Raw genomic sequence first — 27,242 nt, forward strand, 5'->3', positions numbered from 1 at the left:
TCAAGCAGTGATTTAACAGAAGCTCAGAAATGGATGCACCCTCTGGGCTGGGATGGTCACAGAAGACTAAAATTCCAACTTACCTCAATTTTTAAAAATAACATATCCTCACTTCTTAATGCAAAGTTAAATTCTCTATACAGCCTTGATACAAAATTCTTTTTGTGTGATGTTCTATTTTAAAAATTCATTAAAAAATGTTTCTCTTTCAAAAGACATGGATTTTGCCAGCTACTTGGCTTTTTCCAGACCTTTAAATACCTTTATTTTAAAGTTACTTATTTTATGTTGACTTTTTCCACCTCATTGGTTTTTTTGTTTATATTTGTCTGTTTAAAAAAAAACACCCAACACCTGCCTCTACTACTTTCTAAAATATACCTTTGAAAACTGTGAAACAGAAATTTAACACCTCTTGATGCATTAAAGAAAAATGCCAAGAATTACTTTTGATTTTAAAAAATAGTGATTGTGGTGTTGACACTTCCAAAGGGAGATGCTTATAAATAAAATATGGACATGTTTCTCTAGTACCTGAAACATACATAATATTTCAAAGAGTTTAGAAATAAAAGAATTTTTTTTCTCCAAAGAAAATGAGCTGATTTTTATATTCGTTACTCATAGCTATGTTTGGTCAAAGTAAGAAAGTCTTACCTATGAACCCTAATAAATATTTATCCAACTGAATTAGGAAAATAGATTTTGGATTTTTCATAGATAGTATACAAACTCCTCCTGGTAGCATTAAAACCTCATATCTTTGATATGTTTCAAGGTCACTTTGGTTTTCTACATCTAGCATTAGTTCAATAAAATAATATTTTTTTTTAAACTCGCAAACTCTGTTGCAGTCAGAGAGTTTTATGATAGATACAGGTGACATGCTGTAAGTAGGAGTGACCTAACAGTCATTTTTATGTCTTCTTGTCTAAACAAGCTGAAATTAACTTTATATCATTGTGGTGGGACTGTTTAAAATAATTCGTGTTTTTGTTCTTGATTGAAAATTCTAACCTGAGAATTTTTTTCATCAACCTTAGAATGAAAGTTCTATTTCCTTACTCAGGGCTGACTATATTTATTTATTACTATTTAACATTTCTCTAAACTCAGAAATTATATATTAAGTCTATACAGTATATATAATCCATACATCTTTAAGGCTTTCTACCTGTTCTTTTTCTCCTTCCGTCCCTGGTGTTCTGAAACAGTTGGATAATTAGTTCATTTTGAAATGACAATTTGGGTTTGATTTTGGTTTTGAAGTCAGAATGAAGCTATTTGGTTCCATCTTGCTTAGTCTGGATATGCTTTCTTTTCCTTGAGTTATTTATTTCTGCTATTTCCTCATTTCTCAGAACTTGATTTCCACTCATTTCATTCTCTCCAAAATTGCTGAATGTTGTTTCCATGGAAAATCCTGGATATGCTGGATAAATACGTTGGAGATGTAGAAGGAAACAAAGAAGACAGAATGGCCTCTGGCCCCTCTAAGCTTACAACCTAGGCTTTTAAGACATTATTTGTGTAATAAGAATATTTTCTTTACCTCGTATTTTTTCCTTAACCTACTTAGCTTCATTCATTTACTGAAACAATTTAAAGTAATTATTCTTCATTGTGTTCTTCTAGGCTAAAGTTGGAGGAGAGAAAAAAGACACTGCTACAAAGACTTGAAGAAACTACAAAATTGACTACTTATCTGCATTCGCAGATTAAAAGGTGGGCCTGCATTTCCCATTCTCCCATGCGAGTTCTGTAAAGCTGTAGACTCATTTTATCGTTTGGGGGCGGAGGCCCCATCTCAGGCAAATTGGAATTTATCTTTTGCTGTCTTCTACTTTATTTTTTGACTTTCTCAAAGTTGAAAATGTCATATAGTTAGGATGTACTCTGACATGCTAAAAAAAAAAAGATGTTATTACAATATGGATGACTTAAAGTTACATAGGAGTATTTTTTATAAAAAGTTCATACATGGTTGTGAATATCTTCTGAATGTGAGTAAATTCATACGAATATCAAGCTGTAGTTTTTAGGGATATAAGGAACATTCTATGCTTGCAAACTTTATACTTTATAAATACATTCTTTACTACTTCGGAAAAGCCTTTTCCTGCTTCAAAGCAATTGCATTTTTAAAAAATAACTAATAGCATATTTTCTCATATTAATTGTTTAAAGATGCATTCGTGACAGATGTCTACCCAAAGAGAACAGAAAAGACAGGCCCGGCACAATTTTGTTCAGATTCTTTGTCTTCATAATCATGTTTTTCTAAAAATCAAAAATCTCCGTACACTATTGTTCCTGGAAACAAAATAACCAAAGTGGACCCTTTGTATTTGAATGTATTTTTTCCTTTTCTCACACTTTTTTTTTTTTTTAAGATAGACCAACCATTTTATTTTCCTCTGATTGGTTCAGGAATGTTGATGGGCAGATAGTTCTTTACATGGGCTTTGGAGGGGGTCTGGGGGCAGCACCTGCAGGTCTAAATTGGGGTGGGGGTGTTCGATCCTTTCGTGCCTCCTGGGAGTGATTCCTCACTACCTTGCTGTGGATCGCGCAGCTCACACAGTAATGTAGTTTCCCATACAGTTTGGGCAACACATAGGAGTCAAAGATGCTGGCCTCGGAGATGTCCCTGACGGCCACAGCTTCCACGATGTTGTGGATGACGAACTTCTTGATGGCCTTGTCCTTGGGCACGCAGCGGGTGTAGTTGGTGCAGTGGATGGGCTGCACGTGGCCACGGACCTTCTTGGCACATGCGTTGTTCCTTCTCTTCTTGGTCATCTTGAAAGCCAAGAACCGATAAAGGCCACACTTTTCTTTACTGTAAAGTTGTGTAGAAGCTTCAAAGGTAACTGTACCAGTAAATATATTTATTTAATAGATGCTTGACCTTGGCATTTTTTTTAAGATTTAGAAAAAACATAATCATTTTTAACAAGTGTAGAATTACTACAGATGAAAGCATCATAGAGCAATAGTATAAATTCATGACTAAATGTGGAAGAGTATAATGGTAGCCAGTGATTTATTTTATTTTTGGATACCATTCGTTTTCCTACTGGTGTTTGGAAGAGGAAGGGATTGTGGTTATATTCTCCAGATCTTTCAAATTTACATAGATTTTTATAGCAGCTCTTTTTGTGGTGGCCAAGAACTGGAAATTGAGGGGATGCCCATCGATTGGACAATGGCTGACCAAGTTGTGGTATATGAGTGTAATGAATACTATTGTGCTATAAGAAACGATCAACAGGCAGACTCCAGAAAATCCTGGAAAGACTTACGTGAACTGAGGCTGAGTGAAGTGAGCAGAACCAGAACATTGTACATAGTAGCAATCACAGTGTGCGATGACTGATTGTGATAGGCTTAGCCCTTCTCAGTAACGCAAGGATCTAAAACAATTCCAAAGGACTCCTAATGGAAAATGCCATCCACATCCAGAGAAAGAACTATGGGGTAGAAATGTAGAGTGATACGGACTATTTTGTTTTGGATTTTTTCTTTCTTATGGTTTCTCCCATTCATTATCCTTCTTTTATGCAACATGAATAATGTGAAAATGTGTTTAAAAAAACAAATTTATATATTCTTTAAAATAAGTGTTTTGTTTTTGGTTGTATTGCAGTCTCTCTGCCAGCACTTTGTCCGTGTCTTCAGGGAGTAGTCTGGGATCTCTGGCATCCAGTCGGGGGTCTCTGAACACCTCTAGTAGAGGGTCACTCAATTCTCTCAGTTCCACGGAGCTCTATTATAACAACCCAGGAGATCAAATTCCAGACTTGGATTATCAGTACAAACTAGACTTTTTATTACAAGAAAAAAGTGGTTACATTCCTTCTGGACCCATTACCACCATTCATGAAAATGAGGTGGTGAAATCCCACAGCCAGCTGGGCTATAGTGACTCATCTGGATCCTCAGCAGCCAGCCATGCTCCAAAATTGACTGAACCGCCCAAATCTGTGACATCCCTCTCCTCCAGATCTTCTCTGTCCTCTTTGTCGCCTCCTGGGTCTCCTCTAGTTCTGGAAGGTACTTTTTCTATGTCTGCCCAGGATCCTCCTCTCCACCAACTCACCACAGACTTCGAAGACTGTGAATTGACTAGCCATTTTGCAGACGTTAGCCTTACTGAAAATCAGATGCTGCTGGACTCAGATGCAAGGATAGCATCGCAGGCTTTTGCGGAGGACAAAGATATTAACGAAGGTGTTAGGCAGTCTTTATCACCATTAAGTGAAAGAACTTCAGGTAAAGAGAAAAAAATGCCACAAAACTGCTATATTGTCAGCGCCTTGGGGGCAGGGATGGCACCTTCAGAGGGAAGTTATGTAGCCTTTTTCTTCTGTTTACTCCCCTGACTTTAATTTAGTAGGCAAAGGTAAGCACTTTGTTTTTATTAGCACTCCTAGAAATGTTTTTTGCCTTATTATGGAAAAAATTTCTTTCTTTCTCTCTTTGACAGATTTAATAATCAGGTGCCCGCTCTGGGTGGTGTTTGAATTATGGCTAGCCAAATAGTCAGTATTATCACAAGTAGTTGGGAAAGCATCTATATACCCTAGTTCCTATTTCTTAAATGTTTTTAGCCTCTGAAATAGCATAGCAAAGAATGGGGCTCACCTTTAAAAGATGGCTTAAGACAGATTAAAACTAAGGCAATTAGCATATCAGCTAATTAGCACCAGGGTTCAGTATCTAAGATGCCTGGGGAATTCTGTGCGAATACTATTTTTGTCTCATGCGAAGCTCCCCTGTTTGTTATAAAGCCAATTCTGAAAAGTTGTGTGTGTGCGTGTGTGTGTGTGTGTGTAATATACATATATATACACACACACACACGCACACACACATATACGCATACATACACAGTATTACTCTGCCATCTTCTGGCCACATTGGTAATTGACAGACCAGAGTGGAGAAAATTCATGTCTTGTGCCTGTGATTAGCTTTCTTGGAGAATTCAGGCTTCATTTAAATTGTCGTTTCTAGCAGGTCAGAGGAAGTTTTGATGTCTTAGATCAACCCATCAAAGTGAAGAGCTCTTTCAGGATAATCATAATGTAGCAGAGTAGGGTACTAACAGTTAGCTTAAAATTTATTTTAAAATTTATTAAATTTTAAAATTTATTAAAATTTAAAATAAATAGAAGATAAACCTTCACTTTTTAGAAGCCAGAATCTGCATATCTTTTATGGTACCATAAACTATTAATATATTGTATTAGCCTATATTTATTACCATCCTTTAGAAAATTCTTTTGTTTAAAATAAGTATTTTGTGTTGTTCTTTCAAAAGGCACTTTTGCATATCTGTTAGTCATAGGTCCTTCATTCCATCCTGCTTCCAGTCCTTCAAAAGATCCATGATTATTACATTGGTGCAGGGGACTCCTTTCATTACTGCAGATCCTCTTTTACACTTTAGGAGAGCCCTTTGTATGTTTCTCTGGCCTAAAAATGTCACCCGCATGATCAGCTGTCTGGTGATGAACCCGTGTGACTTTGCTAGGCAGATCCAGTCTTCGAAGATTTTTAGTGTGAGGGAACCTGCTGCCGCTGGAGGGGGCTTGTTCCACTTTTGGATAGCTCTAATTGATAGGTAGTTTTTTCATCCTATCAACCTTCCCACTGCTGCCGGCTGTTTTCCCACATCCAGACCCATCCATTTATCACCCTGCTTTGCCTCACCTGACCTGCATATTCCCTATTTCTTTCTCTCTCCATTGCCCTGGCTCTTCTACCTTATTTTATGAGAGCACTAGACTGTTTCTGGCTTGGCCCCACTTCTTTCTTTCATCTGTTGTTCTGGTTTCTATTTTAAAAAGAGAGACAGACAGACAGACTATCACCAGGGACATACGCTGTGGCTCTCCTGGTTATATTCTCAAAATATTACAGCAAGGTCTCCATTTCCCTTAGCAAGATAGCTAAAAATGTTAGCTTTTTTCCCCTACATCTTCTTACATTCTCAAAATATTTCAGCAAAGTCCCCCTTTCCCTTAACAAGATAGCTAAAAGTATTAGCTTTTTTTCCGTACATCTTCTTACCTTCTCAAAATATTTCAGCAAAGTCCCCCTTTCCCTTAACAAGATAGCTAAAAATCTTGGCTATTTTTCCATATATCATCTTACATTCCCAAAATATTACAGCAAGGTCCCCATTTCCCTTAGCAAGAGAGCTAAAAATTTTAGCTATTTTTCCACATATCTTCTTACATTCTCAAAATATTTCAGCAAAATCCCTCTTTCCCTTAATAAGATAGCCAAAATTTTTTTAGCTGTTTATCCATACATCTACTTACATTCTCAAAATATTTTAGCCAAGTCCCTCTTTCCCTTAACAAGATAGCTAAAACAATTTTAGCTATTTATCCATATATCTTCTTTCTTTCTCAAAATATTTCAGCCAAGAGTCCCTTTCTCTAACAAAATAGCTAAAACAATTTTAAGACATTTTCCCAAATATTCCCACCCTCTACCAGCTGTTTCCCAAGGTCCAGGTTCCCTCCCCTTGACCTGTAGCTACCCTTTTTCCTTCTCTCTTTATGCTCACCATTCTTCATAGGAGCATAAATTTATTGCTAGAAGGGACCTCAGAGGGCTTATATTTCAAATGACAAAACCGAGCCCTGGAGAGATTAACTGACTTGCCCAGAGCCATTCTGCTAGTAAGTGTTTGAGACTGACTTCAGCCCCAGAGTTTCTCTTTGCCCACTACATGAGGTTGCTTCATTTCCCCATGACAGCATGAGGTAGAGGGTGAGGTTGATTCCAACAGCTTTTAACAATTTTTCATTTTAGTACGGTTTAACAAAGAATTCTTCTGATTTCTTTTGATTGGAAGATTAAGTGAGATATTTGTAAAGTGCTTTCCAAACTTTAAAGTACTATTTTAACGTTAGGGGGTTGTGGGTAGTACTCTAATGTGGCTCTCTAAGAAAGTACATTCTAAGACTAGTACCAAAAAAGCCCTTCTCCCTTACCTGGTGTGTGACCCGTGCTCTTGCGTACAGTGCTCTGACTGCATGGAGCTAGCTCCTGGAGGCAGCTGGCTCTGGCATGCTTATGCTGCTACCTAATATACAGTGCTTTTCTCATGCACAGATACTCAAAGTTTAGGCAGAGACAACAGAGGCAAACCACAATCACCTGCTCATCTGTGCCAACCTTCTCCATAATAAGCCTAGAGAACTGGGGCATCCACTCTCACCTGCCCACCTGTGCCTACTTTCTCCATAATAAACCTGGAGAACTGGGGCAATCCACTTTCACCTGCACACTTGGGTCAATCTTCTCCATAATAAACCTAGAGAACAATGTCAATCTACACTCACCTGCCCACCTGTGCCAACCTTCTCTATAATAAACCTAAACCTTTTGTGCCTCTGCAGACCTTCAAGAACCCAGAATCTCCTCCATAACCTCAGAGGAGGCTTCAGAGTAGGACTTTGGTCATGACTTAAGAAAAATGGTGGCAGTATCTTAATGACCCCGTTACAGATGGCTCTAACCTTTCTTAGCCATCTAAAGTTGATGCCTTTTGGCCATCATCACACCTAAAGCTTGATTATAAATTCTTGTTTATAGACTGTCCCCTCCTTAGTAGAGTATAGATATGACTTAGCTAGGCAGTGTGCCAGAAAGACCATCAGATCTGGCATCAGAAAGACCTGAATTCAAACCCATCCTCAGACACTTACTAGCTTTGTGACTTTGAGCAAGTTGTTTAGCCTCTCCTTCGGTGTCCTCACCTGTAAAACAGGGATAATCACAGCACTTACTGCCCAGCGTTGCTGTGAGGATCAGACTGTCTATTTGTGCGTAGTGCCTGGCAAACAGCAGACACTTTAGAAGAATTAGCTATCATCATCGTTATTATCATCTCTTTTTACAAACAACTAACCTGCTTATGTCAGACACACATGGTGCAGTGGGTAGAGCACCAGGCCAGGGGTCAAGAAGACCTGAGTCCAAACCCAGCCTCAAACCCTTATTTAATGTCTTTGTGACCCTGACGGATCACTTAACCTTACATTTGTCCTACTTCCTCACCTATAATAGCAGCACCTCCCTCCCAAGGTTGTTGTGAGGATCCAATGAGATAATAATTGTAAAATGCTTGGCACATATATAACTGTTGCCTCTTACTGAAATAGAGAGCCTGTAATGGGCCACCAAGGCAAATGAATTAGGAGTTAAGAAAACGCTACACAAAGGCTCTAGTGATCGAGAAATGAGGAATACTTGACCAAGCCGAGCAGAAACAGAGATTGAAACTCACTTTGCTTCCTGTCTTTTGAATATGAATAGATGATATGAATCACTTGTACTTTGGGTACTGAGCACAAACACCACGAGCCATTCTACCTATGGTATTTGCAAAAGAAAAGAGAAAAATCAATCTATTTCTGCCATTTCTTTTTCCTGTCAGCTTTTAGAGGCATGGCTACTCTCTGTGTCTTTCTCTTTCACATTCCCCTCAAAATGTCCTCCTTGCAGATTTAAAAATATTTTTGCCCTCCATGTCTGCAAAAGAATATAAAATCTCCCATAACCTTTGAGTAGCAAAGGGAAAATTAAGAAAGGGGGAGTAATCCCTAAAAGCCGACCAGATGCGATATTGTCTGATTAAGAGGAACAGAGCACCTAGTTTCCAAAGTGTCTTGCCTTGTGGTGGTCTTGGTGTGATTATAAAGCTGTGGTTTTTATGTTGTGCCCATGTATTTGTTCAAAGCCAGGTAGAAAATGTTGTTTGGTGAAAATAGATTCAAGAGCTTTGGTTGCAAACGAAATAAACTTTAGATAACTTACCCCCTCCTTTGAACATAATTGTTGAGTCTGTTTTGTGGGTCTATCAATTCAACAATTCAATTCAGTATATGCTCATTATGTGCCTTCATGCATGGTAATTTTTGTGACACCCTGCTCGTACAAAAGTTAAGAGATAATAACAGATTTTTATGGTTAAAAGAGGCATGTCTAGGACTGATTCTGAGGACCCAGAAAATCTACAAATGGCCATTATTTTTCTTTTAGTCTAACCTGCCATCTAGCACACACCAAGCTTTATGCTTTGCTCATATCTGGGTGTTAATGTTTTGTTGTCAGAGGAGGCAGGGAGAGACGTGCACAAGTAAGAATGATAAAAGGGAAAAGTGTGATGAATACAAAGGAGAGGTTCAGGAAAAAAACACTCGAGAACTTTGAGAAGGGAGGGATCACATGGCAGAATTGAGAATGAAATCATTTAATCTAACCACCCAGTTTTACAGATATTGAAGCTGAGGGCCAGAGAACTAAAGTGACTTGTCCAGAACTCCATTAGATTTGGAGCTGCTAGGTGGCACAGTGGATAGATCACCAGGCCTGATCATTCCTCTTTCTGAGTTCAAATCTGGCCTCGGGCACTTACTAGCTATGTGACCCTGGGTAAGTCATTTAACTCTTTTTGCCTCAATTTTCCTCATCTGTAAAATGAGCTGGAGAAGGAAATGGAAAACCATTCTAATTTCTTTTCTAAAAAAACCCCAAAAGAAGTTACACAACTGAAGCAAATGAACAACATTAGCTTGTTCCAAAATTTACAACAGGGTCTGCTGACTCCAAATTCAGTCACCATCCCTCATGTTGAACTAGGAGATCAGGGAAAGGCTTCATAGAAGCTGAGTTGGACCCTGAAGGGAGACACCTCATTAGAAGGAAAAATAGAAGGGAGAGTTCATATCAGATACTGAGAACAATGCCATGCACCATGTTAGGAGAGGGCATGGAGTTAAGAACCAGGGACAGAAAAGAATTAAGTCTGATTGCAAAGCAGAATATCCATGAGAGCATAATAGCATATGATATGGCTCAGAGGTAGGTTGCAGCCAGATGGTGGATGCCTTCTAAAGCCAGGAATAGACTTTATTCAGTAGATACTGGGGAGCCTCTGAGTCTTTTTGAGTGGAAAGGTGATGTGGATGGAGTGGTGCATTAGGAAGATTTTTCACACTTCACAGTATGAAGATTATATTGGAGAAAAGAGGCTGATAGGAAGACAGAGGGACTAGTTAGGAGTCTATTTCAGTGGTCCAGATGTTAAGAAATGTAAGCTTGAACTACAGTGGTTGCGATTTGAGTAGAGAGGATGGGACAGCTGCTGGAGATTTTTGAGTTAGAATGAATAGGAGCTGTCCAGTGAGTTAGCATTTGGGGTCAGGGAGAAGGAAAGCTAGAAATGGTTCCAATGTTAAGAGTCTAAGGATGCTGGGATTGACATCAACAGAAATTAGAGACATTAGGCATAGTTTGGGATTTTTTTGTGGGGGGAGGGGAGAGGTTGGTATAGACAATAAATAGATGACAAGAAGACATCCAGGTAAAGCTACGTGAAAGTCAGTTAGAGATTAAAGACTAAGGTTGTAGAGAAATGCTGGAGGTATTTGTGTCAGAGAGGTGAAGGAAGATGAACACAAGGTTAAAAAGAAGAAGGCCTGTTACTTTTGGCATAAGGAAGTCATTAGTGACCCTGGAGAGAAAACCAGAAGGGTCAGAACCTGGGTTACAAAAGTCTCCATGCTTGGTGTGTTCAGAGGCCATCCTGACTTGACTGTAGGGGCAGTTTTCCTCACAGAAGGGTCCAGTCTGAAATTTCCAGGTGAGGAATGTACAGTCTAGGGTATACTAGGATGACAGGGTGAGCCAAGGCGGTCATAAAAGAGTCTACTCTTTGGCTTCTGAGTGCTTCCTGTGTATTAAGTGTTCAGTAAATCTTAAACTGAGTTTAACTGTTCGACTGCTTACCTGCTTAGTACACAAACCTTTTTCAGGCTGCCTTGTGGAGGTGAAGTGTAATTCCTTATATATATATTTTGCTCTCCAGCACTGGTCCCTGCTGGATGGCAGGAACCAAGTTGGAAGAGCTGTAAAGGCCTTCCACTGTCAGTCTCTGTCATTGTCAAAGTCAATTGCAACCTGCTATGGTTATTCCTGGGGGTAATCAATAAATCATGCCATCACCTTCACCCTCTCACCAAGGGGGCTCGGAGGGGAGAAGGCACTTCTTCGTCAAGGAAAAAAAAGCATCCCCACTGCCAGAAATAAAAGGAAAAATGCAGCAATCAATCCAGTAATCGGAAGCCTTAAAATTTAAACATCTTAACCAGATGTAAAGTCATGACTCAGAAGGGGGGCGTAATGCATACCAGTACGGATGCTCACTCATGGAAAGATGAAAGAACTCCACAGGCGTTTGCCTTATTACAGTTCAGAACCTCACTTTAAACGAATGCTCCTGGCAGGATGCTCATGTAGGAATAGGAGGTTGAGATAAAAGTTATGTGCCAGATAGTGCTAAAGATTCAATAGCACAAAAATTTTTTCATGGTAGCAACTATATTAGGATTTCTTGTAAGTCAAAAGGCAGTTATGGGGTTTTTTTTAATTTTTGGTAAGTGGGATGGTAATAAAGATGGAAAATATGGAAAGGGAAGAGGTAAAGCAGATGGCGACCTTTCTTAATGTTGAATAAACAGAATTTCTGTGTTACAGAGATGTTGCCAGTGCTCAAAGGAGACAAATAGTTCCTGAGCCTGTTTCATGAAACTGCGGCAAGTGTTGGAAAGGGAAGCCAAGGAGTCATAGGATTAGACCAGGGGTGGGGAACCAGTTGGCCTCAAAGCCACATGTGACCTTCTAGGTCCTCAGGTGTGGTCTTTTGACCAAGTCCAAGTTTTACAGAAGTGCTTTTTTTAAAGGGATATGTTTGGTAAAATTTGGATTCTGTCAAAGGGCCGTACTTGAGGATCTAGAGGGCCACATGTGACCTCCAAGCTACAGGTTCCCTACCCCTTTTCTAGACAAAATATTTCATGCAAAATAGAAAGATGGGATTCTAGGACTGAAAGTGCAGACTCTCTTTTCTAACTTAAAAACAAATTGATTTATTTTGTTTTTGTACAACAAACACTTCCCAGCTCATAGCTGCTCCCAAACTACCCTAGACACTAAAATCCCCTAAGGCTGTTAAAACTTTCAATAGCTGGTTTTCAACTGATAGTACATGTTCCTTTCCTTTTTAATTATTAGAAAAATGAAATAATATAATAGTATATCAACCTTGTTTTTTGTCTTTGACCTGAATTGTTCGTTTATGTTGTATACATTTTTTTTCTGAATCTGCATTCTGTACTCTACATCTCTTCATATCACAATTGTCCCAGATGGCTCTAAGCTCTTCACATTTGTTATTTATTTTTCAATCGTTTTTCAGTCATGTCTGACTCTTCATGACCCCATTTTGGGTTTTCTTGGTAAAGATAATGGAGTGGTTTGCCATTTTCTTCTCCAGCTCATTTGATAGATGAGGGAATTGAGGTTAAGTGACTTGCCCAGGGTCACACACAGCTAGTGTCTGAGGCTGGATTTGAACTCAGATCTTCCTGACTCCAAGCCCAGTGACCTATCCACTACAGTGCCACCCAGTTGTTCTTTCTTATTCCTTATAGCACAGCCATACTGTTCCAGTAATAAGTCATTATTCAACCATTTCCCAATCTTTAAGGGATATGGAGGTTTTCCCCCATTTTTTTTATTATAACAAATCATGTAATTATGAATTTTTTTTTTGGTTACTGTCAGAAACCTTCCTGTTCCACCCTTTCATTTTATGGATATTGAGGGTCAGAGAGGGAAAGTGACTTAATCTAGGTGACTAAGTAATGTAAGTCTGGAGCTCTAGACTTGGAGTTGGTAAGACCTGAGTTCAAATCCTTCAGACATGAGTCATGTGACTATAGACAAGTCATTTAACCTGTCAGCCTTAATTTTCTCATCTGTGAAATGAGTATAATAATAACATGACTTTAGAAGTTGTTGTGAAGTTCAAACAAACCTTAAAGTGCTATCTAAATGGTAGGTATCATTACTATTGTCTAGTCACCTTAGAATTCATTTATTTGGAGCTCTCACTTTTTGATGAGCTTATACTTCAAAGTTGTATTTGTTCTATTCAAAACATTTTATGCCTTCCATATCTTTTGATTTGATAGCTGTTGATTATTGGATTATTTCATCCACCCGTGAGTCAAGCTCTTCCTAATAAAAGTTCTTGATTGCTGCTCTCTGACCCCTTAGGTATTGAAGAGCAGTTGCCAAGAAGGGCAGTCGGTCACTTACTTGAGGAGAAAACGGCTTGTGTGTCTGCTGCTGTGTCTGACGAGTCCGTGGCTGGAGACAGTGGTGTCTATGAAGCATCGGTAAAACAGTAGGTTTCACTAGTAATGATCATTAGCTAAAGGCATCTCATTCATAATAGTACATGCAATTTCAAATACAATGGTTTTGGTGTTGTGATAAATCTATTTGTCTGAATTTTAAAAAATCATGGTTAAAGAATTATTGTGGTCAAGAATTTGGAACTCAAAATTTTAAAAAATGAATGTTAAAAATTGCTTTTGCATGTAATGGAAAAAAATTAAATATTAAATAAAAAAAATATTGTGGCTAAAAATCTCACTATAGTAAATAGGGAAATATTATTAATCAGCTTGTCGTGACTATTAGTGCTGTTTTTAACTTTTCACATAAAGACAGAAAATTTTGTCTGAGCCTGAAAGTGTATTTTCATTTATTGAGGATCTTTGTGGGTGATTTATGCCATACAGGTGCTAGATGGATGATTCTTGTTTTATTTGTTTAGGAGTTCGTCAGCATGAGTAATCATGCTATAGCATGAATCCTAGGGGACCTCCGATCTATCCAGAGTATAGTCTCTTCCTCAGTATCCTGAGTTTCTTAACCATTCTTGTTTAAGTCAATATATATTTATTATATGGTGCACTCTTTTGCTTGGGCAGACAAAATGGATGTGATTGAATGTAGATTTCAAAGATCTACATTGTGGTCCACACAGGTTCACTTACAGCTCCTTTGTCATTTGGAGATGGTCTCTGAGAGTCACTGTGCCTGGGTTATAATTGGCTTGGAATCCTCTTTGACATGGCTTGGTACGTTAGAGTAGGTCCTCAAACAGTTTGTGAAGTTGCCCTTGTTGTTCAGTCATTCAGTTGTCTCTGACTCTTCATGACTTAATGGGTCATATAGCAAGCTGATGCTGTCCATGAGGTTTCCTTGACAAAGATACTGGAGCAATTTGCCATTTCCTTTGTCCGCTGGATTAAGGTAAACAGAAATTAAGTGACTTGCCCAGGGTCACACCGCTGGTAAGCATCTGAGGCTGGATTTGAACCCAAGTCTTCCTGATTCCAGGCTCTATCCACTGAACCACCTAGCTGCCTCAAAAAACCATTACTGGTTTCAAGTAGACCAGCATCAATGAATATGTATCTTCATAAATATGGTTTTGCTCTAACCTAGCCTCTGTCTGAAAGCCTGGATTCATTCCCATACCACAGTAAGGCATCAGAGTAGAACTTAGTAGAGGCTCTTGACCATATCAGATTTGTTTGTCTCTATTGTTTGATTTATCCTCCATCTCTAGGTACCTGTGTTTGGTGGGCGTGGTTTTTAATGTTACTCAGTCATTCAAAAATATCTTCCCCTGCTGAGGAATCACACTGAACCCTTTTCTAGTATATTTAGGCTACCAAAAGAACAGGTCTCCTGATCATTTATACTGCCTGTACATAAAAAGGACTCTGCTAACTTTTATTTTCTTTTAAAAGTAATATGCAATCAGATTATGTTAAATACAGTGCTAGGTCACAATCATTTTTCAAATTACTTGCCTTTTTCCTTCTAGACCTGGTGAAATTGAGGATGTTCTCTATTGTGAAGATGATGCTTTGATTCTGGAGACTGCTCAAGTGCAGATAGGACTCAGGTAAAGAACAACTCTGTGCAAGTTGGGACAGAGCAGGGGTGTAACTCTTCTATAATGATAATATTAATAACAGACATTTATCTTAGCAACTTGAACATTTGCAAAGTTCTTCACATTGCATCCTAATTCAGTGATGACTGACCTGACATGATCCTTTATTTTGAAATCTCTTTTCATTTTGGCAGATATGATGTTAAGAGTTCCAGCTTAATGGTGACTGTAGTACAACTCCGAAACCTTCATGTCCTCTCTATAACTCAGAGCTCAAGAGTGTAAGTAGAAACCATCAATGCTAAATGTAGTAAAAAACGAATATTCAGTAGCGCATGTGTACTCATCATTGTAGCTGCCCCAGACCTTCCACCAGACCCGGAGGTGGTATCTCACTGGGCCCCCATAAACCCCTGGGCTCACATTTAACCATTAGAAGGCAGAAAAAGTAGCCACTAAGAATGTAAGAGTTTGCACATAACTTAAGGAGCTTAAAATTGTCCTGAGGCAGAGGTTAATGTATTTTAATTGTGTTTGTTTAACCCTAGAGGTTATTATGTTGGAGGAGAACAATTTAGCAAAATGAAGCAGTGCTAAAGAAGTAATAAGGTCAGCTGTTTTCAGCTCAACTCCAAAATATGTAGAAATAGAAGACATTTCTAGTGCCTTTTTAAAAAAGTTTTATCAGTAACTCTATTTACATCCTACAGATTTTCCCTTCTATCCCATTCCTCCCCATCCCAGATTGCATACCATAAAGAATTTTTTAAAAGAAAAAGACAACAAAACTTATCAATACATTGAAAAAAATCTGACCACATATATAGAATTCCATACCTATGAACCTTCCCCCCCACCTGGCCCTCACCTCTGTAAAGGAGAGAGGAGAGTGTCTTTTCATATCACTTCTTTGGAGCCAGACACACCTCTGTCATGTTGCAACATTCATTTTCATTTGTTTTGTGGTACTTGTTCTTGTCATTTACATTGTTGTAGTTAAATATAGTATTTTCCTACCTGTGCTTCTTTCGCTTTGCATCAGTTCGTCTTCATCTAAGTCTTCCTATGCTTCTCTGAATTTGTCCTATTTATGTCTTACAGCACAGTTATATTCCATAACATTCATGTCCCACAATTGTAGGGCATCGACTGTGTTTCCAGTTCTTTACTGCAACCAAAGAATGCTTCTATAACTATTTTGATCTGTTTGGAGACTTTCTTTTCATCAGAGACCTTCCTGAGATATATACCTAGTGGTAGACTCTGAAGGCCAAAGAGTACAGATATTTTAGCCACTTCATTTGCACAGTTCCAAATTGCTTTCCAAAAGAATTGTACGAAATCATAGCTCCACCAACAATGCGTTAGTATGCCTTTCCTTCAGAACCTGTACCACATTGACTAGCTCTTTCTTGTGTTACCTTTGCCAATTTTCTGGGTCAGAAGTGAAAACTCAGCGTTATTTTTATATGCATTTCTTTTATTATTAGTGGTCTAGAACATTCTTTCTTCTGGTTGTTAATAGTTTGCAATCTCTCTTTAAGAACTATGTGTTCCTATGCTTTGATCATCTATCTACTGAGGAATGGTTTTTAGTCTTCTGTGTGTCTCCTAGAAGGACAAACACAACCTGTGAGTGAGGAGCAGCTCCTCTCTTCTCCTTCCCTCCTTCTCTGGTGTTGTGCCCAGAGGAAGGTAAACTCCATGGCCAAAAGCAGCCTTTTTTGCTCTGAGTTTACTGCCTCCATTTCTTGCTCAAAGATCAAGCCTTAAACCCAACTCACTCTGAAACTCATAGACTGGACAAAAGTCCCCACCCACCTAACACAGAGTAAATGTAATTACTAAATAGTAACTGTTTCTCTTTTACCCAGGAACCCTGAGAGTCTTCCCCTCCCAGTCTGATTTTTTTTTTTTTTTTGATTAAAGGGGTCATCCCTTGAGTAACTTAAAGAAGCCTGTTCACTGAATGGGTCTATCTCACTCAAAGTGAGAATGTGGTAAGACTTGGCCTGAAGAGCCAGGGTCTCCATTGCATCCTGGGCCATCTCCAGTCATCCTGATGAATATCTGGCCACTGGACCCAGATGGCTCAGGAGGAGAAAGCGAGGCTGGTGACCTTGCACAGCCCTCCCTCAAATCAAAGTCAAGTGCAAGTCTTGTCATCCTCTTGATGTCATGGTCCTCTTTGAGAATGAAGGACAAACACAACAACAACTTGTGTTGTGTGTATGTCTCTACACATATACATACACACACGTATAGCACTAAACATTTATCTTGGAAACAATACAAAGATTTTTTTTTTAATTCAGCTACTCCGTTTCGTATCCTCGATACATTATTTTGTTTGTGCTGATATTTCCACTGTAATTTTCATCTTTTTTATTGTTTCCCTTAATATCCCAGATCTTCTGTTCCTACAAATTTGTTTTCTTACAATTTCATCAAGTTCTGTAAAGTATCCCTTTGATAGTTTCATTGGGATAGTATTGAAATTATAAATTAACTTTGATAATGTTGTCATTTTTATTATGCTAGCAGTGCCCAGCCATGATCACTGAATGACATTCAGCTAAGCTGTTCAGTATTTCTTTAAGAAACACTTTGTAATTTAATCTGTCATATGCCATTTTGTGCATTTCAGAACATTGACACCATTTTTTTTTTATTTTGTTGTTGTTTTGAATGTGATTTCCCTATTATTGCGTCTTGGATTTTGTTATTATTATATACAAGTGCCGTTGATTTTTGAGGATTCATTTTGTAGCCTCTAACTTTACTAAAGTTATTGTTTGCCTTTATTAGTCGCTTTGCTGATTCTGCAGGATTTTCTAAGCATGCCTTTATTTTATCAGCAAAAAGAGATAGCTTTATCTCCTCTTTACCTTTTCATTTCTTTCTTTTGTTCTATTGCTAGCATTCCTATTTTGTTTGGTCTTTTTCAGTTGAGTTTGACTCTTGTGACCCCATTTGGGGTTTTCTTGGCAAAGATAATACCATTTCCTTCTCTGGCTCATTTTACAGATGAGGAAACTGAGGCAAACAGAATTAAGATTATAAGCCTAGAATCACAAAGCTAGTAAGTGATGAGGCAGATTTGAACTCCTTATTGTAGGATCAGCACTTTATCTACTGCACCAACTAGATGCCCTAGCATTTCTACAACCTTATCAGATAATAATGTGAAAATTTCAGCTGTACTTTTTACTTCTATATTTATTGGGAAGGCTCCTCATGTATTTCCATCATATGTCATGCCTGCTTTTGGTTTTAGGTAAATGTCTTTTATGACATTAACAGAAATGCCCAGCGTGCTCGTATTTTAGTGATTGTTGTCAAAAGTTTTCCTCTGTTTCTATTGTGATAATGATGTGGTTTGGGACATATTTCTTTTAATATGATCAATTATGTTTTCGTGATGCTCCATCCTTTTATTGCTGGCATAAATCCAACTTGGCCATCATGAATGATTTCTTGGATGAATTAGACTAGTCTGTTGGATGGGTTTTATTTAAAATTGCTAAATTGATAGGATCTTCTTTCCAGGACAGTGTTGAAAAAGTATTTTTTTTTCTGTGGGATAGTTCTCTGGCAGGAGACATGGGGAAGAATACAGCAGCGAAATTAGGTAGTATAAAAATAAAGGATATAAATTTTTTCCAAAATTTTAAAGGATTTTTTTTTTAAAAAAAGGATGCCTTTATTTTATTCTTAAGGGCAGCCTGGTAGAATGATGAACTTAGAGTTAGATTACCTGTGTTTGATCCCACCTCAAATAATATTTGTGTAATCATGGGCAAGTTACACAGCTCTACCCCCCTCTGAAAGTTACACCACTGACCGTACAACATTGTAGGTTTGGAAAGTGATTTTCAAACCTTACAACTCTCTGTATGTGAATATCTGTGTCTCTCCATGTGTGTATGTATGTATGTATGTATGTATGTATATAGATATAGATATGTATACAGCAAGTAGTTATTTAAATACAGTTATGTGCCAGGCATTGTACAAGGGATCCTGAGGGGATAAAAAGATATTGTAGCCCTTATGGTTATTGTTAAATATTATTTTCATTATTGCTATTGTATTTGTAATCCTAATTCAGCTCCATTCAATTCAGTAAACATTTATTAAGCCCCTACTGTGTGCTTAGCATTGGGGATTAGTTGGTTGGTTCATTGTTGTCCTTCATTCTTGGAGGTGACCAAAATAACATCCCTATGCCAGAGTCATGTTTCAGTGTGTCTGACTGTGGCTGATCAGACCAATACAAGCTCAGAGTGCTCTGCCACAGGTCGGGCACAGATAGTCTAGGTGAACTAATTTGAGGTACAGATAAGAAAAAAATGGTGATCCTCACCCTCAAGGACCTTGCCATCTAATGGGGGAAGATGACACACAAAAGGAAACTGAAAAGTGGAGTGGGAGATGGCACCAAGGGTTGCCTGGTATAAGGCTACTCATTCCCTGGAGTCAAATCCAAGCAAACAGCTCATGGAAAATGGAACTAGCAGGAAGGTGGGGAGCCCTCTAGAAGGGAAGGCTTTGGGAGGAGCTCAGTGCTTCGCCTTCCAACTGAAGGAGAATTGGGAAAGTGAAAAGTGAAAACCTGAGCCGTTGGTCTTGAGTAAGAGAATTCAGATTTCAGTTTATCCTGTTCCCTGGAGGGAAGCCAACTCATTCTTTAATGAAAAATTCAAATGTTCCTTTTCTTATTCAACCAAAATTCCTTTATTTTTGATCCTGGGAAGCTTGCCAAAGAGGTTTAAAGTAATTAGTGACTTATGTTGTTATTTTTAGGCAAATTAATGTGATTTTTCTGAGCCATTCCCATGAAAAGGCTACTTCAGGGTTGGAGGCATCAGTGCACATACTGCTGATCCCTGGCAGGACTGACACTTTTCATCATGAAGAATATTCATTTACATCAACATTTGATCACTTTTAGTTCTTCCTTTTATCTCTTTTATTTTGAAGTATTTCACTTTGATATCCAGCAGAACATTAGCTTAATATTCCACTGTCTTGTCACCTAAGAAATCTTTTAGGCCTGGAGGAAGTTTTTAGAAATCCTCACCACCATCCTCCCCTACCATTCATTTCCTGTGATCTTATGCCTGTGTCATATGTGAAAAGATATTTTATTGATGCCAGAGAAATTTTGCCTAATGCCAAGTTTTAGTGCCATATACAAAGAATTAGTGATGGTTTTTAATAAGATGTTGAATGCTGTAGGAATCTTATCTGGCAATATGCAGTAGCTATAGAATATGATTCTTCTTTTGTGTGTGTGTGGTAATGGTAGTAGGGCTGAGGCAGTCAGGATTAAGTGACTTGCCTAGGGTCACACAGCTAGTAGCTGTCAAGTGTCCTAGGCCACATTTGAACTCAGGTCCTCCTGACTCTAGGTCTGGTGCTCTATCCACTGTGCTGCCTAGCTGCTGCAGGAATATAATTCTTATTAAGACTGTGCCCAAGTAGCTATGTGTGACGTCCTTGAGGACAGTCAGTAAGCATTAAATACCTACTGTTTATCAGGCACTATTCTAAGCATTGGGGTTACAAAGAAAGGCAAAACAGCCCCTGCTCTCAAGGAATATGTAGGCTAGTGAGGGAGACCACATGTAAACAACAATGTACAAACAAGCTAAATACAGAATAAATTGGAGTTAAACCAACAGATTTGTTGTTCAGTCGTTTTCAGTTGTCTGACTCTTTGTGATGCCATTTGGGGTTTTCTTGGCAAAGGTACTGAAATATTTTGCCATTTCCTTCTCCAGTCCATTTTACAGATGAGGAAACTGAGGCAAATAGGGTTAAGTGACTTGCCCAGGGTCACACCATTAGAAAGTGCCTAAGGTCAGACTTAAACTTGGGTGTTCCTGACTCCCAGCTCTATCCTCTATGCCACCTAGCTGCCTAGGGGAATGACATGGTCAGATTTATGTTTTAAGAAGGTCTGTTTGACAGCTGATTGGAGGACAGACCAAGGGATGGGCATGATGCTCACCAGAAGGAAATCTTGAGAATAACATATGGGGTTCTTTCAATATCAGGGCTAGAGCTTGAAATAGTGGCCAGATATTCTAAGTGTTGATCAGAGATGAAAAACTGGATTTAGGAGAGAGAAAAATTAGATGATTTTTCTTTGGTAGAAGATGCATAGGGAGGCATTGGTGTGCTGATATTTAAAAATGCCAGAGGAAACAAATGAATCCCAGGAAGAATTTCTGATTTTCCTATTATTTATATAATAAATATAGAGGACCTATTTAGATAAAGCCTTGAGTGTGGACTCTCACTGTTGAGGGCATTTTTTTTTTTAAATAAAAGAATGAAAAGAGGAAGACTAATCATGGAGTAAGAAGGTTAGATTAGAAAGGTTTTTAAGAAAGTAGGGAATGGGGAATAGCTCTAAAGCTAATAGGAATGTAAGGCCAGATTGGTTACATAAAAGCCTGTGGCTTTGACCCCTATGATGCATGCAGTCAAAGAAGTCATCAGGGACCTTTTGTGAATGGTTTCAGTAGAATATTGAAGTGGAAAAGTGGACTAGAGAGAATCAGGTTGTTAAAAAAGGATAACCAACCGGGAGATAGAAAATAACAAGGAAAGAACGAAGCTACATCATTGTTTAGCCAGCCCTGGGGAGAGAAGAAAGTAGACTCTTAAAAAAAACCCACTATAAATTCAAGATCTTCTACTTCCACCATTATTAATACCAAGCCAGCTGCCATCTTTTTCAACAGCAAGGGGCTCATAGCACAAATAGATAGATTCCTTGCAATAAGCACTCTTAGCCCTTGAGAACCGAGAGTGATCTGGGTTCAAATCCCACCTCAGACAGTTATTATTATGACCCTGGGCAAGTCTCTGAACCAGATTGGGCCTCAGTTTCCTCATCTACAAAATCGGATGGGGTGGGGTGGATTTGATTGCCTCTAAGACCTCTTCTAGCTCAGGTCTAAGATGCAATGATCTTTTGTGCCTACCAAATACACTTCCCTCCTCTCAGCCAAGAAAGGTAGACCATGAGGATGGTGTGTTATATATGCTGTCAACTACAATCACTTGTTTGTTTAGTTTTGCTTAACTATTTTTCTATGTAAAAGAGAGGGTTCAATGGGGGTAGTTTATTGGAAAGTGACTGTGATGGGAAAAGCAAGGGGTATCGATAAAATCTGTTTTATCTGTTTAGAAGGATGTCCCTTTCTGATATATATACTTGACATAATGTATAGATACTATCCATAGTGATACCATGAATAATAAATGCAAGGCCCTCATTACATTTTGGATGGCTGTGTATATGCATGTGTATGTGTGGATACTTTTCTTTTTCTGTCTTCCAAAATGGTTTATAATCACATTCCAGTCCCCCAGAACTGTCCTGTGTTGTAGAGTGTATCCTTATCTTATACCCATTTTAAAAGCGATGTCCAAATAGCTGCAAGAAATAGTATGGCAGATAGTGCTGCCCCTCGGAAAAAGAGCTTAGTAAAAGACATCTTTTGAAACAGTCCCCCTCCCCTTGAAATTAAAGAGAAAAAAGAAAAGTTGAACAAAATAAGAGACCCACACCCTTCAGCTGGTTGGCAGGAAGAACCCCTGCTCCTCTCTGATGCCCATAGTTCTGTTAAAAGTGTTTTTTCATCCAGGTCTTGGGAAGACCCTTAATTTCTGAAAAGGCGGGGAAAGGTGAAAGTCATCCTGGCTCCTGCCCCTTCTTTATTCTGCAGCCTTGGCACATGGCTATTTAAATCATGTGGCATCTAATTTGCTATTTTTATCTTGTAGTCTCTTAAGGTAGGTTAAACCCATCATGTCAAAGCAAGTGTAAGAAATTTAAAGAAAGCCTCATTTGTAGTTCAATCTCCTTATTCCACTCTCTTTTCACTTCTTAGTAAGGGGAAAATGTTTCTTAAATTGGGAATTGCTAAAACTCTATCCCCTGGGAAATAGAATTGTAGCCCATAGTGGTTCTTATGCCAGTGATGATGCCTACTGAGTATTAGCTGTAGAAATTATATTATTGATGTGGATGTAAAAGGCAGGAATCATAGGAGCTGGTTTCTAAGTTCTGAGATTGAATTTGCAGATCTCACAGAGAAAATCACCTCTTGACCAGTAAATGAGATAAGCCAGCGAGATCAGTGGGCAGCTGGTATTTTTAGCAGTTTTCTTCCTTACTTCTTCTACCTCTTTTGATGATTTGGAAACCAGTGGCCAAGAAGAAAGGGTCCATGGTGTAGGCCAGAGGTGTCAAACTCAGGTGGGCCAGCAAAACATCCAGGTTTGGCCTGGACCACATGAAAATGTAACTGGGAAGTGTTTAACAAAATAAATGAAATTGCAGTTTTGTTATCTAGTCATGTCCAACTCTTAGTGACCCTGTATGGTAAAAATATTGGAGTGGTTTGCCATTTCCTTCTCCAGTGGATTAAGACAAACAAGTCAAGTGACTTGCCCAGTGCTAAACAGTTAGTGAATGTCTGGAGCTGGATTAGGTCTTCTGACTCCAGGCCCAGCACTCTATCCACTGAGCCACCTAAGTGCCTCCAGAAATAGAGAGATAAGGTTAATTTGTGGTTTTCTTAAGTCAATATGCAACGAATAGGAACCTATTTCTGTTTCAGTTTGACACCACTGGTATAGACTCTCTTTTACTGCCTAATCTCATCCTGTTTTTAAGAACAACATTCTCCCTCCATAGGTTCAAGTCTTTCTCCTTGCTCAGTGTACTTCTATGTTTTGGGGGTTCAACTTTAAACCACAGATTGATATTGCCACTTAAGAATGTTCTTTCATTCTCTCTCTGCAAGTTGTGAGCTATGAAAACCTCTTCTTTAATCACTTGTTCCATTTATAGAATACTTTTGAGATGCCCAGCTATGATGTCTTTATGTGTGTAACTCTTGTTCAGATTTTCTAACCACCTGCTTCCAAATGATCTTTTGGCTTTTTTAGCCCTTGTTGCTTCCAGTAGGATAATGTAATCTATTCTCTGGAACATGATCTTCAGCATCTCTCATTAAATACTCAGGGTGAGGATTCATTTGGATACAGTCAACCCTACCTATCTCATCTGTCATTAACCTTCCCAAGGCACAGAAATAACTGGAAATTGGCTGTGCAAGGGACAGGTGGGAAGTTAAATTTATCTGCCCCACTGAATTTCTGCCTCTTCAGTTCCCTGGCATGCATTTTTCTGTGGTTGGCTTCCCGCAGTGGTAGATGGCTGACTGTAATCGTGCGGTCTTTCACTGGGGTAGCCCGCATGGATGTTACTGAGCATAGCGCCTCCGCAGCTGAGCATGAATCAGTTACAATGGCAAAGCTTCTCCTCCCTGCCCCCAAACGCTGACCCAAATTTTTAAGTTTCTTCTGTGTTTTTCACTGTTTTGGAGATAATTTTAAATGCTAGTGATAACTTCATGGAAGTTTGAGCACCTTTTGAAAATGTTCTGGTTTTGTTCTTTGAAGGTATTTTAGGATTACATTACTTCCCCCTTCGGCAGACATCAGCTGTCTTTTTCGCACAAAAGTCCATCCTGCTGAAGAATTCATTCTGTTTAATGAAATATTTAGAGTGGCCATTTCCCAGGCAGCATTGCAGCAGAAGACCTTAAGGGTGGATGCCTGTTCCATCAGCAGAGACCAACGGGAAGAATGTTTGGTATGCTTTTCGTCAACATCACCATCACCACCATCAAATAACATGTCTTCCTGCCCCTTGCTGGAATATCACAGTTACACTTCAGCTGGTCGTCAGCCCCGTAGAATTCTGCAACCGGCACCTTTCCAATCCCCTCCATGCTGATGGTCCCAGCTGCTCTGACCCTAGAAGAGATGCTCAGACTATAGTATCAACTCTGTACACTGGTTAGGAACTCTCTGGTTTTCCATGGAGACTTGTTTTTGATTCTGCCCTTTGACCATAGGAGGAATTTTATTTCTGTTTCTTGTAGATATATGAAAATTGTGTATCTCTACAAGAAACTCTCACACATAATGAAATGTCAAAAGGGTAAGTAAAATGACATCCTGAATATGAGAAATTGCAAGCAGCTTCATTTCTCAGTAATATCAGACCTAGTGTTCTTAACCTTTTTTATTTCATGGACCCCTTTGGCATTTACTGAGGGCTTTGGACTCCTTAATCAGAATCATGTTTATAAGTGCATACAACAAAATACATAGCATTGAAAAGGAAGCCAAAGGTTAGTGAAAATAAAGATGTGATTTCCCCCCCATATTCATTGGGTCCCCTTAAATTTGCCCACACATCTCTTGGGTATCATTGAACCCCCCCAACCCCAGTTAAGAACCCTTCTTTTAGAGATTCTCGGAGCTTGTCCTTATCATTCTATATGAATGTCATTTCAGAAAGTTAATACATAGGTATATATGCATAATAGCTACTTGTAGATTTGTATGCACAATAACCAAAAGTCCCAGAAAGACTGATTTCTTAGAATAAGACATGAATTTTAATAGCATTCAGCACAGTAACAACCACCAAAAATAGAAAGAATTCTTTTTTTCCTAGATTTCTTCCAAAAAATTGAAGGTTAAAGTCTAGGTGCTGATTAAAGCCTAGGTAACCAAAAGCAATCTAAAGCAAGCATAGGAGAGGGTAAGGAAATCAACTTGTGATTTCATTAATATTGAGAATTCCTAAATGAAGAAACCCCTTCTACCAATGCTGGTCAACAACTTAGAATTTCAGCCTAGAGCAGTGAGAGGTTAAATGGTCATGCAGGGTCACACAGCCCATGTATGTCAGAAGCCAGATTTGGATTCAGGTCTCTAGGCTTAGAGGCCAGCTCTTTCTCCATTACACCATTGCTGTTTGCCAGCATAATTTTACTAATTATGATCTGTGCAAACGTTATAAGTGAATCAACCCATTTCACTTAGGTTCTAGTTAGTAAACCCTTTATGATCAGTGTAGTACAAAAGACTTTAATTTTTTTCCCTGGTAACTAAAATAATTCTGAAAAGCAAATCCAGCTTCTCACCTGTTCAGTTTTTCCCACTGAAGTGTCAGATATTTTTTCAGCTACAGTTTTCATATATGACTCTTAACTTATTGGTCTGGTACATTGTAAAAATATTTTCATTTGTGTTCATTGATTTCTTTTTTGAAACTTATCGTTACAAAATATAGTTTTGTGGGTGGATAAAATAGTATCTCACAAAATGATCCCAGGACTAGTTTTAACATTTAATATTTAAATAGTCCTGCGAACAAAGTGCCATTGTATCTGCAAAGCAAGCTGCGTAGGTAGACATATTTTAATCCAAAACAAACACACAGAATGATTACCTCTAGTAGGGGGTGGATTGTGGAATGGGGAAGGACCTACACTACTTTTAAAAGCCTTCTTTCCTTTCTTTTTTTCCCCCCCTCATTTCTCCTAGGCCGGAACTCAGATCAGCCTAGCAGATTTTTCCACTGCAGATGAATTTTTCACTTTGTGGTATAACTTGCTACCTTGCAAGCAAATTCCATACAGAAAAAATGAAGAAGAAGGTGCAGAAGTTGGGTTTCACCAGAGCCAGCCTTCTCTGGGTCCCTTAGACCTGGTGAGCCAAAATTGGGACGTGTCATTAAAATTCAGCCCTAAAAGGATGTTTCCATCAAATGCTTTCTTCACTTCCCCCATCTCCATACCCTTTTCCCCTCAAAGGCCATTTTTCCGGTATTATATGAAGTAGTTTGTATAAAAGGCGATAAGTTTTTTCTGCCTGATATCTGGCCATCAAATCAAATTCTGCAGCATAATTCATACTTTTTAAATGCCCATGTACTATGTTTTGGCTTAATTTGCCTAAGGGCAAATTAATCTCTTAACCTCTCTTCATTCTATCCGGAAAGCACAGATCTGAACTGAGCAAAGAGAAAGACTTGAACCTGTGTAGGTCATGCAGTTAATTTGTCTAAGGGCAAATTAATTATTGGATGTGTGACCCTGGGCAAGTCACTTAACCTCAGTCTGCCTCAGTTGCTTTGCCTCTGTGGCTAATAATAGTACCTACCTCCCAGGGTCGTTGATATTTTTATAAAGCACTTTGCAAACCTTAAAATGTCATACAAACACTAGTTATTGTTAACTTGTACTTTTAGATGTTAATTTTATGTGTTTCATTAGCCCCCCAGGTTTTAGATTAGAAAATGTTTTTATAACCTGCTTATGCTTTTTCCTCCCACGCAGCCTAAAACTACTAGTTATTTTCCCAAAAGTTCAGAAATTTTTGTTAAGTACTGACTATGTGTCCAGTACTGTGGTAGCTACTAATGATAAAAATGCAATAAAAAATGGTTCATCTTTGCAAGGAACTTACATTCTTACTGGGGAAAGAAGGATTTATATAAATATGTATAAAA

At 38.6% G+C, this 27,242-nt stretch overlaps 1 protein-coding gene and 1 pseudogene across 10 annotated transcripts in view; one reads left to right on the forward strand and one right to left on the reverse strand.

The window, feature by feature from the left end:
* WWC2 (WW and C2 domain containing 2) overlaps positions 1-27,242 on the forward strand; it is a 257,956-nt gene that overhangs the window by 189,440 nt on the left and 41,274 nt on the right. For all 10 annotated transcript variants that reach the window (XM_072625437.1, XM_072625442.1, XM_072625441.1 and 7 more), the window contains 7 exons: positions 1,636-1,725; positions 3,650-4,275; positions 13,147-13,276; positions 14,774-14,854; positions 15,040-15,126; positions 24,335-24,527; positions 26,276-26,440. In XM_072625437.1, coding sequence (XP_072481538.1) covers positions 1,636-1,725; positions 3,650-4,275; positions 13,147-13,276; positions 14,774-14,854; positions 15,040-15,126; positions 24,335-24,527; positions 26,276-26,440 — 1,372 coding nt within the window. The remainder of the gene's footprint in view (positions 1-1,635; positions 1,726-3,649; positions 4,276-13,146; positions 13,277-14,773; positions 14,855-15,039; positions 15,127-24,334; positions 24,528-26,275; positions 26,441-27,242) is intronic.
* LOC140514935 (small ribosomal subunit protein eS26 pseudogene) lies at positions 2,341-2,802 on the reverse strand (annotated as a pseudogene).

The sequence above is a fragment of the Notamacropus eugenii genome, chromosome 7, assembly GCF_028372415.1.
Source record: "Notamacropus eugenii isolate mMacEug1 chromosome 7, mMacEug1.pri_v2, whole genome shotgun sequence".
In the NCBI taxonomy this organism is placed as follows: Eukaryota; Metazoa; Chordata; class Mammalia; order Diprotodontia; family Macropodidae; genus Notamacropus; species Notamacropus eugenii.